Source organism: Alligator sinensis, unplaced genomic scaffold (genome assembly GCF_000455745.1).
Source record: "Alligator sinensis unplaced genomic scaffold, ASM45574v1 scaffold147_1, whole genome shotgun sequence".
Lineage (NCBI taxonomy): Eukaryota > Metazoa > Chordata > Crocodylia > Alligatoridae > Alligator > Alligator sinensis.
In genome coordinates, this window is record NW_005841847.1 from 4,158,880 (window position 1) to 4,170,315 (window position 11,436).

The 11,436-nt window shown below is 42.4% G+C and overlaps 1 protein-coding gene across 1 annotated transcript in view; it reads right to left on the minus strand.

Annotated features, from left to right (window-relative positions):
• Positions 1-11,436, minus strand: part of DBX2 (developing brain homeobox 2) — a 41,859-nt gene that overhangs the window by 7,139 nt on the left and 23,284 nt on the right. Inside the window, exon 5 of the mRNA XM_006015949.3 lies at positions 5,772-5,959. Coding sequence (XP_006016011.1) covers positions 5,772-5,959 — 188 coding nt within the window. The remainder of the gene's footprint in view (positions 1-5,771; positions 5,960-11,436) is intronic.

Here is an 11,436-nt window from a genome sequence, read left to right on the forward strand (position 1 = left end):
CCCCCTCACTGGGCTGCTGGATCCACATGTTCTCAATCTTCTTGGCCCCTTTCTGGGCCTCTGGACCCACATGGTCCAGGTCTTCCCTAGCCCCTCTCTGGGCCCCTGATCTTGTTGCCCAGTGCTTTTCTGTCAGGGTGTGCTTCCCTAGCCTTCCCCCTCCATGGGGTAACCCACAAGCCAGTGGGAGCTGAGGCTTTCCAGAGTGCCATACTCGCCTTCCCCTGGGGTGGCCCATGCATGGCATTTCAGGGAGGCTGCCCTGCCACAGGCAGCCCCACCATGCTAACCAGCCCCAGTAGGGTGCAGTTTCAGGTCTTGCCTGGGACCAGTCTTCAGGCCTTCCTGATCTTACCTGTCCATCTCTGGGCTGCCTCTAGATACTATACACCCCTCCTGGGCTGCTAACCTCTGGACTCACTGGCCCCAGCTCCATCTTACATCTAGGCCCTCATCCATCTCTGGCCCCTGGCTCTCTCCTCAGATCCCTTTCCTTGATCCCTCCTCCCTGGATGGCCTAGTACCAGCCACCAACATCCCAGGCTGCACACCTCTTGACCCCTTCCTCTCAGTTGTGGCCACACAAGGAACTTCGGCCTCTCCTAGGCCCTGGCCCTGCCTTGGGCCAGGCAAGAACTCCAGGCTCTCCTGGCTCTAGCAGTCTCTGCTGTGGTCTATTTCAAACTTTGGCTCCTCCTGGGCCCTGGCTCTGCACAAGCCAGTTGAGATTCCCAGGGTCCCCTTCTTCTCTGTGGGTCCACCCTGTTGGGCCCCTCCACAGATCACTCACTCTCTCTGAGCTCACTCAGAGTCCTACGTAGGTCTTCACTAACACAGCCCCTTCCTTCTCTGGGCTCATCTGAACCCCTTACTAGGCCCCCACACTGCCTCACCCACTGGGTTCACTCAGACCCTTCAGATAGTCTCTCAAACACTCAGCCCTTCCTCTTAGGGTTCACTTTGCCACTCAATAGGCCAACAGACTCTCAGCCCCTCTCAAAGGGCTCACCTGGCCCCTCCAGAGGCCTCTGTACACCCAGCCCCTCTGTTACCTGGCCGCTCAAGAGACCCACATACTCTCAGCCCCCTTCTCAGGGCTCTGGACCCCACACTGGGTCCCCAGGAACCTCCTCCATCTCCTTAGTTCCTACCCAAGCCTCCAGACTGCTTCAGATGCTACTCTCCTTGCTGCTATTCAGGAGCTGCAGCCTTTCTGCTGGGCAATGTTCCTTCACCAGCTCTCAAGCTGTTCCTGCCAGCCCTACTCTCAGGGTCTGAGCTTATAATTTGCCTAAGCCCAGCCCTCCTCCCAGCAGGAGACTCCCTTGATCAGGCCTAGCCTCACCTGCTGGCTCCCTGGATCAGCTGACTCTACAATTAGGCCTGACCCCCACCTGCTGGTGGCTCTGCAGGCTGCCTGACCTCTTCAAGTGGCAGGCACTCTAAGTGCCCTGCCACAATTATTCCCCTCTATTCAGCACTGGTGAGGCCACATCTAGAGTACTGTGCCCCTGCTCACAGAAAGGACGTAGACAAACTGGAGAGAGTCTAGCGGAGGGCAATTAAATGGTTTGGGGGCTGGAGCAAATGACTTCTGAGGTGAGACTGAAGGAACTGGGTTTATTTAGTCTGGAGAAAAGAAGACTGAGAGGGAATTTAATAGCAGCCTTCAACTACCAAAAATGATGGAGCTAGACTGTTCTCAGTGGTGGCAGATGACAGGACAAGGAGCAATGGTCTCAAGTTGCAGCAAAGCTTAGGTTAGGTATTACGAAAAATAAATTCTGGACAAATTCAGAACTATTAAAAAAAGAACACACATTCTGATACAGTGGAGACAAAAATCATGAAAGAGGAGTAGGTTAACTCATACACAAGGACTCAGTCAAATCAATCTTAAAACTGCAAACTAATAACAGCCAAATAATTTCTATCCAGATTCCCATGACACCCAACAACATCACAATCATCCAAGTATATGCATGAATATCTGACTGAGCTGAAGAAGAAATTGAAAATTTCTATAACAAACTTGATGAAACAGTAGCAAAGCCACCAAAGAAAGATATTCTTATTGTCCAAGGTGACCGGCATGCCATCATTGGCACAAATGCACACAAGGAATGACCAGGGGACAACAGAAAAATATGGATTAGGGAACACCAATGATAGAGGACTGAGACTGCTGGAATTTGCTTAACTACACAGCCTTGTACTTGACAACACCCTCCATCCACATAAGATCAAAAAGAGTAACATAGCATTCACCAGGTGGTATCTACAATAAACAAATCAATTACATTTCATGTCCAAATGATTTCTGATCAAGCATCAATTCAAACAAGATTTGAACATTTCCAGGAGCTGATATTAGCAGCAACCATAACTTATTCATGATGTCAATCAAACTTAAACTCAAGAAGATTACTAGCAAAAAGGCACCAAGAGTTTGGTATAACCTAGAAAAAAACTAAAAGATCCATCAGTCAAAGCTGACTTTGAAGTAAAAATAGGGGGCAGGTTCGAACCACTTCTAATGCTAACTGACTTACAGAACATTACAGGTGACTTCACTCAAGCACTCAATGGAACTACAGAAGAAATACTTGGAAGAGCAAAGAAGAACCTACCATGGATGAATGACAAAAACACGGAAATTTGTGATGCATGCAGAGAACTATCAAGGCCAATCGGACTATGACAGCCTCCAACACAGATGCAAACAAAAAGTGAGAAATAAAATAAGGAAATCAAAAGAACTGCATCCTAGATAGATGTGAAGAGATTCAAAGAGGCTCCGAACACAACAGCAAGTAAGTTTTTGAAAACCTGAAAAATATAGCTGAAATGTATCAAGCAAGAGCAACTGCAATAGAGGACAAAAATGGTGACTTGCTTACTGAAAATGGTGCAATACACAAAAGATAAGCCAAGTATGTGAAAGAACTATATAATCACAGTATAAAAGCAGACACATAAGTAATAACTTAACTGGAGAAAAGAGGATCTGGAACTGCAGAAGATAAAACCTTAGACATCACAAGAGAAGAAGTAGAAGCTATCAGAAAAATGGAAAAGCAACTAGCATGGACCAATATACCTGCAGAAGTATTAAAAACATGGAATAACATGGACCAAGACAATTGACATACTGCACAAAATCTGCAGTAAGATATGGAAAAGGAAAACCTGGCCAACAGTGGACAAAATCAATAGTAATCCCTATCCCACAAAAGGGGAATCTACACTAATGTACCAACTACCACATCATCAGCCTCCTCAGTCATCCAAGTAAGGTGCTGCTTACATTAATATTAAACAGACTCAAGCTGCAAATAGAGAATGTATTAGCATAAGAACAAGCTGGAATTAAATCTGGAAGTACCACAGAAAAGATCTTCAATCTTAGAATCACATGCAAAAAGTACCATGACCACCAACAAGAACTCCATCATAATGTCATAGACTTTAAAAAAGCTTTTGACAGGGTGTGGCGACTTTGGCTGACAATGAAAAAGCATAACATCAGTCCCACATTGATAAGTCTTACAGAAGAACTGTACAACAATACAAGTAGTGGAGTCCTGCTTGACAACAACATTGCGGAGTGTTTTGCAACATTAGTAGGAGTACACCCAAGTTGCTTTCTCTCACCATGCTTATTTCATTTATACCTCAAATAAATCATGTCAGATTTCTTAGCGAACTACAGTGGAACAGTGTCAGTTGGAGAATGAGAAATTAACAACCTTCATTTTGCTGATGACATTGATCTAATAGCTGGAACTGCAAATTAGCTTAAGGAAATAACAGAAAGGCTGCATAAGACTACAAAGATATGGAATGGAAATTATTGTGAAAAGCAAAGTAATGATAACCTTAGCCGATAGCAATAATTATGCATCAGTAAAAATTGGTAATGAGAAGCTACAAAAAGGAACACAATTTAAATAGCTTGGAGCAACCATCATAGAAGTTGCTACGTCAAAAAATAAGTAAAAACAAGAATAGCCATAACCATGGACAACTAGCAAAGCTAAAGAAAATCTGGACTAGCAGCAACATCACAATGAAACTCCATCTACAATATGCTGTTGTCATTTCAACAACTCTCTATGGCTGTGAGATCCAGACACTCACTAGGGCCCTGGAAAAGTGAACTGAGACTTTTGAAATGTGGCACTTCAGAAGACTTCTATGCATACCCTACATTGCACACAGAACAAATGAATATGTGAAAGATCAAATCAGACAAGAAGTCAGTCAGCAAATATGAACCCTTACTTGAAGTCAACAGAAGCAGAAAGATGCAGTGGTTTCAACATGTAACAAGAAGGCCCGGCACCCTTGGAGGAAAGTTATCGCTACTTCAAAGATGCCCCAGCAATCGGTATGGCCTTGGGACTGACTGACTATGAAAAACCTCTCTCAGTAGGAGGGTAGTAAACCACTGGAACAGGTACCCAGTGAGGTTGTAGAAACTCCATCCTTGGGGGTTTAAGACCCAGCTAGACAAAGCCTTGGCTGCAATGATATAGTTGGGAATGGTCCTGCTTTGAGTAGGAGGTTGGACTAGATGACCTCCTGAGGTCTCTTCCAACATTAATTTTCTATGATCCTGTGATTCCTCCTCACTTGCCGCTCTCCTGCAGTATATTCAGAATTCACCCAGGCTGATGACCTCAAAACCCAGGTAGTCTGTCAGGTCTCACCTTATTTAGCATACAGCTGCTGTAAGATTATATATACAGGGAGGGGGAGCTTATTTGCATTGGGCTAGTTAACAGTAATGCTCTGGATCTACCCTAAATAGCAATACAGACACAGCCTCTAATTTAGGCTAGGGACAGAAGTTTCACACAAACTGGTTTAAGTGATCACAAACTGGTTTAAACCTGTAACAGAACAGAAGCTTAGTGCACATAAACCAGTTTCAAAATGGCTGAAACTGGTTTAAGATGCACCTGGTTGAACATAGTATCAGACTTAACTGATTTGGGTCAAACCAGCTTATAAAACCTGTCACAGAACCCTTCCTGGTTCAAGTAAAATCAGAGTCCCCCAGCATCCCAGCATGCTTTGCAGCCCTGGGCTGGGCTGTCTGTTCCAGAGAGCAGGGCTGGTCCCACACCTCTGGTCCCTAGCTGAAGCAGTGAGGACTGGCTGACAAGGGAGTGGCAGGGGGAGCAAGCCCGGCTGGTGATGCAGCCCAGTTGGGGGATGGGGAAACTGCCCCTGCCAGGCAAACCCTGGCTAGGGTCTGGGGCCAGTGAGGGGGGTTAAACAACCATTTCCCCACTGAAACTTACAGCTGGCTGTGACTATAGACTACAAATCCCAAAGGCACCTGGAAGCAAGAAGAAGAAGTGACAAGCAACCCTGCAGAGTCCTGCTGCTGTAATTCTGGACTGGAAATCGCAGAGACATCAGGGGCAACAGGAAGAGGAAGTGAACACACAACCAGAGAGCCGTGCTCTAGTGCCCCCCAAGCTTCTGGCCTGAGCCACTGTAGGCACGTGGCTGCATTTCCTGAATCAAAGGTTCTGTTCACTTCCGTTTCCATTTCATCTGTGCAGTTTAGACTAATCTACAAAGACTGAATCGTTTCAGCCTCAGGCTTTTTGACTGTTTGTACCTAGCCTTAATCTTTACTCAGCTGATTTCATTTAGATTTTTGCTTGAACAAGAACTAGCCCTGGTTTGTTTATATTCTTCCCTTCAACAAAGCTTTTTCAGACAGAAAATCATGAACATCCTGCTACTCTCTATACCTGTGACTCCTTTAGACCCAAGGTAATGGCAAGTTTCTTTCTGTCCATTTTGCTGATATACTTCTGTTTCTGAAACATTTTCTCCAAAGCTTTCCTCTGGTCCTCAGAAAAGACAGCCCTTCTTAAAATACCTCTTCGGGCTTTGGAGTTGGAATCCTGGGTCAAAAGAGGCAGAACACTTTCCTCTCCTAAAGAAAAAGGAAAATAGCATAACATGTGTAATGCAGGTAAGATAAACATTAAACACTATACTTTACAATACTATCAGCCTGGATTTTCACTTTTGACTTGTTATTGCTGTTAGGAATGTGTTACAATGATTCAGTCACATTCAGTAAGGAACACTAGAGTTAGAGATAGTGAAGAGTCTCATTTAAGAGTGGTAAAAACTAAATCCAGTGAGTCTATAAAAGGATATCAGCAGAGATTACAGTTTACTCCAAACTCAGTATGATCAGGGAGAAGCATCTATACTTTCCCTTTCACAATGCTATCAGCAGGCAAAGCTTTTCTCAGGTGTTTATGCTATTCCTATGGAAAATTCAGACTAAGATAAATAGTTTCAAAGGGGCTAAACAGACTTTAAATAGTGTGTGTGGGTGTTTTGTTTTTTTAATGAAAAGGCTTTCACAGTAAAGTTTTCCTTAGAAAAGCCCTGGCCATTCATTCATTATTTATTCTGGAAGCTGTAGCATTTTGTGTATTAAAAGCTTTTTGGAGTACTTGAATTTATTCCATTCAGCCTCATTTCTAATCCTTATCCCTAGGATGGCAGTTTACAATGGGCCCAATCACATCTTCTTGAGCTATGTCTGGAGGAGACCCTCTGTTTGGGGAACTCACTCTGGAAAGCAATGCAGGGAAGTGGGTGGGTTGATGGAGGGACATCCACATTTTCCCACCACTACTCCCAAGATAATCTGAGGAAAAATAAAAAACCCAGCCTTTCCTTAGCCAACCAAGAAGGGTTTTTAAAAAGAATTGAGAATGCGACACTGACTAGTTATGTCTTGATAGTCCCCCTCCAAGAGCACCAAGTTGCCAGGAAACAAGCTTGGGGAAAGTGACCAGAGGCCCACTAAGTATGGCCTAAAGCCAAATGTTATACATGATAACTGGGGAAGGACAAAAGAGACTCCACAGCCCATACCTAAGGGAGAGTTCCTTCTTGGATTCAGAAGGACTAGCTATGTCCATGTAGCCCAAGACACCTGTGGGTTTTATGCAAGCCAGAACTGAATCACGTACAATTTAGACTCTAAAAGGCGTATTTCCATCCTCTTATGAAGTCCCTTAATGTACATTTCTCTCTAATAAGCTTCAGAATTACTATGTTCTTAACATATCGTTTTTATAAAAACATAGCATGTTTTTGTGTGTTTTTATCCACAGCCTTTAATTTCTAAGATTCTCACACTGAAGTGACTAGCAAAATGCTTATGTAAAGTAGTTTAAATAATTCAAATTTCAAAAATTTTAAACTAAACTAAAATTAACCACACATTTCATGAAGAATGTGTCCCTTATTCATAGAAACATTTTGAATTAAAAAAAAATGTTTCTCCTTTGCAGAAAACATATCCTATTGTAAAGCTAGCTAGATCTAGCTGCAGTTTTTGTTATAATTACCTGGAGCTGTATCAAATTTTAATTTTTATATGTTAAATAAAATGTGTGTATGAGTATTTATGCCACTGTGTGTGTATATAAACATGTATACACACAGAATGGTATAGATACTCATACACACATTTTATTGCGTATGTGTATTAGTCTATTTATACAGATTTATACATGCACTCACATCTCCATGTGTGGATTATACAGAAAATTATACGTAGTCACAAAATGTCCCCAGTGTGTGTGTGTGTCACAATTTATTAGATACTTTTGTAGCACATGCCTGAGTGGTTTAAAATATCTAATTTTTACATTAATATGTTAGCACATATAAAAATAAAATTTTGGTAAAGCCACATTTCAGTTTCAAAACTGGTATATTAAAACCACACACAACTATCACAGTACATTAGATATTTTCATGGCACTTTTGTATGTTATGAGATACAAGACTCTAATCAAACAAAAATATTTGAATTTGGCAGGCAAGTCTCAGAAAGTCATGTTTGAAACAGGTGCATAACTAGGGAGGCAATCACCCCAGGCATGAAAAAAAAAGAAGCTCCTGCCAGCAGCCACATGTTCACGATCATGGGGGCAAACGGAACTCGCCGGTTCCACTTAGCCCCAGGTGCACAACTGTGTCCCTATGCTGCTGTGCTTAAGCTTGTGCAAAAAGTCAACCTCTTCAGGGAAAATTTCAGCTCAGTGCATAAAATTGTCTAAAGAGCCCATTCTGATCCAGGGAGTTTCTTGAGGCCAGAAACTACTATTTTGAATTAAGATTTCTACACCTCTTTCATGCTGAAGTTATCATAGGCCACAAGGAGATGCATTTTAGATCTGCAGTAACATCATTCGTAACTCCAGTAGGACGGATAGGGAAAAAGTCTAGGCTGCAATTTAATTTTAAGAATAGTTTGGGAGGTGGTTCCTCCTCAGTCATTGCTGCTCCTAAATTTACTGAAAGATAAAGTTTATCAGTAAAAATCGGTTGTGCAGATATCTCCTCTCATCCTCCCAGTTGCCACTGGAGAGGAAGAAGATACTTGAGGACAGCAAGGCTGCCCCTCGTCTCCCCTACTGAACTCTGAAACAGAGTTGTAAGCCACAGACTGCCAGACTATGTGAACACATGATTTTTATTTTTCTCTCTAGCTCAGTGTTTCTCAACCCATGGGTCACAATCCAAAAGTGGGTCACAAAAATATTTGAAAGAGTTGCAAACAATCACAGAAAAACTAGCCCCCCAAGACCGAGATGACTGTCAGAGGCTCCGCAATCACGAGCAGTGGGACGTGTGTGGGGAGCAGCCAGGATGTAGGAGCGGTGGGACGCACATGGCTGGGCTGATCCGCTCCCCCTGCCACCAGGGCCAGGCCGGGTGAGTGCAGCAATCCCCCTTCACGCTCCCTGCCACCAGGTGAGTGGGGCCCCGGCTGGACCGGGTCAGAGGAGGGGAGTTGGAATCCGGGCAGCTTGTCCAGGCATGCGGGGCGGCTCAGGCTGCTGCACACAGCCCAGCAGAGGCCCGAGGGGCACATGCCTCCCCTGATCTGTGAGCAGGGCAAGGCACCTGCTGCTGCTGCGTGCTGGGCTTTGCATCCCTAGCCCCACTCACCCCTGCCCCACTCCCTCTCTCACCATGGGGGCTTCAATCTCCCCCCCCGCCCCAGACTGACCTGCTGGGTGGCGGGCAGTAGATCCTGAGTTGCTATTTACTTCAAAAAGTGATCTTCATCTTAAAAAGTTTGGAGACCACTTCTCTACCTTCTTTCCTATTATGAACATTATGGTGATGGATGTAATGTAACTAAACAAAAACTAACAATGAACTCTAAATAAACACCAGTAAATGACAGAGCCAGGCACCACATCAAATTCTGAATGAAATGATTAGTCATGATCTATCATACTGAGTGTGTTTGCACTTACTAACTTTTGTCCTAATCAATAATATGCATTTACATACTGATCACCTCTAATAAATCCATATAATAGGGCTTTTTCTCTGTTTATGCTATATTGTGAACCAAACTCTCAGCATGCATTTTATTTCTGCTAAGCTACCACCAGAATCAGACATTCCTTGGTGCAAGAAGTAGGAGTATACCAGAAATGCAGGATTAGCTAGATGATCCTACTGATGCCCCAGCAAGCATGTACTCCGCACCAGGGCCTGGATGGTTTATGTTGCTGAGTGTCTGGAATGCACTGTTCAAAACAAAATAAGAATCCAGCAGAAACTGGTTTGTAAGATACTAATAAAATGTATGGAATATTTTAAGTGAGTGGCTTATAAAGACTGGAGCTTTAGATAGGTGTTCTGAGCTCAGTCTGTTGAAATGCCACATTGCAACTACAGACTGAGAACTGCTAACGTATAATTTACATCAGTGATTCATTATAGCGAACATAACTAATAAACTATTGAGTGTGATCAATTTGGTTTCAATTTCCTTCAATTAACAGTAAACAGGAGTGATGAACATTCAAAGTGGAGGATGGTCTAGGAATTCTGTGTTAACTTATGCACATAAAAGCCAAATTCACACTTTATAAGCCAAATGGATATCCTCATCAAGCAAGTGAAAAATCAAAAAGTATACACCGTCTATTTTTCTGGTATATCAGGCAGGACTTTGTACACACATTACAACAGTTATATCAAAATGAATTAAGTGAAACAAGTTGGCTGTCTGTCGTGCTGAACACACAGAAAGGTTTAATACAATGTGGACATAAACACTAATATGGTACCAAATGTTTGGCAGGTTGATTTTTTTTTTAAGTCTCTCTTTCGTATCCTAATATATGGTGATAAATGTCATCTTAATCCGTGGAACAATCTGCATTTGCCTTCATGGCAGAGACCACCTTGAAGGAGCGAGTAAAAGCTTTAGTCATGGTTTCCATTTTTTCATTTGAATTCAATACAGTCTAGTTAAATGGACAATTAATAGGTCACTTCCAAAATAGTAGTGTATCAGTCCTGGTTAAAAAACAATCCCCACAGTTGATAATGGGCCCTGTGTATTCAGCAAGTCCCTGTATACACTCAGCTCATCCACTAAATCCCTTTTCAGGTAGACAGGGTTATATGGGAAGATGAGCTAGAATGAGTCTATAAAAGTCAGTTTCATTCACTGCCTTATTTTTCAGTCAAGTGCTTTAAATGGTGTCCAGAAATTCTCTTGGAATGTGAGACAGGAGAAAAGACTGGCACATAGAGCATTGCTTTATGACCATACAAAAGGGCAACTGACCCTTGCCCAGGCTTTTTCAATGTGAAATGGTTCCTAAAGTTCATCTGCACAGTGAAAAATTGTGGTGGGGTCGCGTGTGGATGAGTAAAGTGAAAGTGGTGATTGGTCATGGTGCTGTCAACCATTGTGATGTAGTCCTGGCCATGTAAAATGCTCTGTGGGAAAGTGTCAGCCCCCTAAAGAGGTGTTCAGAAACTTGCAGCTCATTAAACTGCCAGCATTTGCTGCCTCACTTGTCAAGAATCATTCGACTTAGCAACTGCCCTCCTGAAACATTCATAAAACATATGCACATCTTCAGCCATGGTTTGAATTCAACTGTTATAAAAGCATATGCTTCAGAATGTATAAACACCAGTTTCCATTTGGACTCAATACACCATTCTGGGCTCTTTGCTCACTTCTGAGGAGCTAAGAAATGTGTCTCATTTTTATATCCTTAGTCATAAGTATCTAAACTCTTTATTAAAAAAATGTACAATATGACATGCAAGTCTGAAGATCCAGGTTAAATTTAAGTTAGCTTTATGTGAAAATCTATTCCAGATCTTTAATCCTTAATATATAACCTTGAACATATAATCATTTAAAATATTTATTCCAAGTTCAACGTATAACTTTAAAAATATCAAATTAAATATGTGTAGGCATTTGTCTGCTATGAACAAAATAAGCAATTAAATCATGTTAATAAGCAAGATGCATGCATCATAATTTATGCCAAGCAAACATTAATATTCAATATCCATTTTATAATCTTTGAGTTCTTTGCTTTCCCT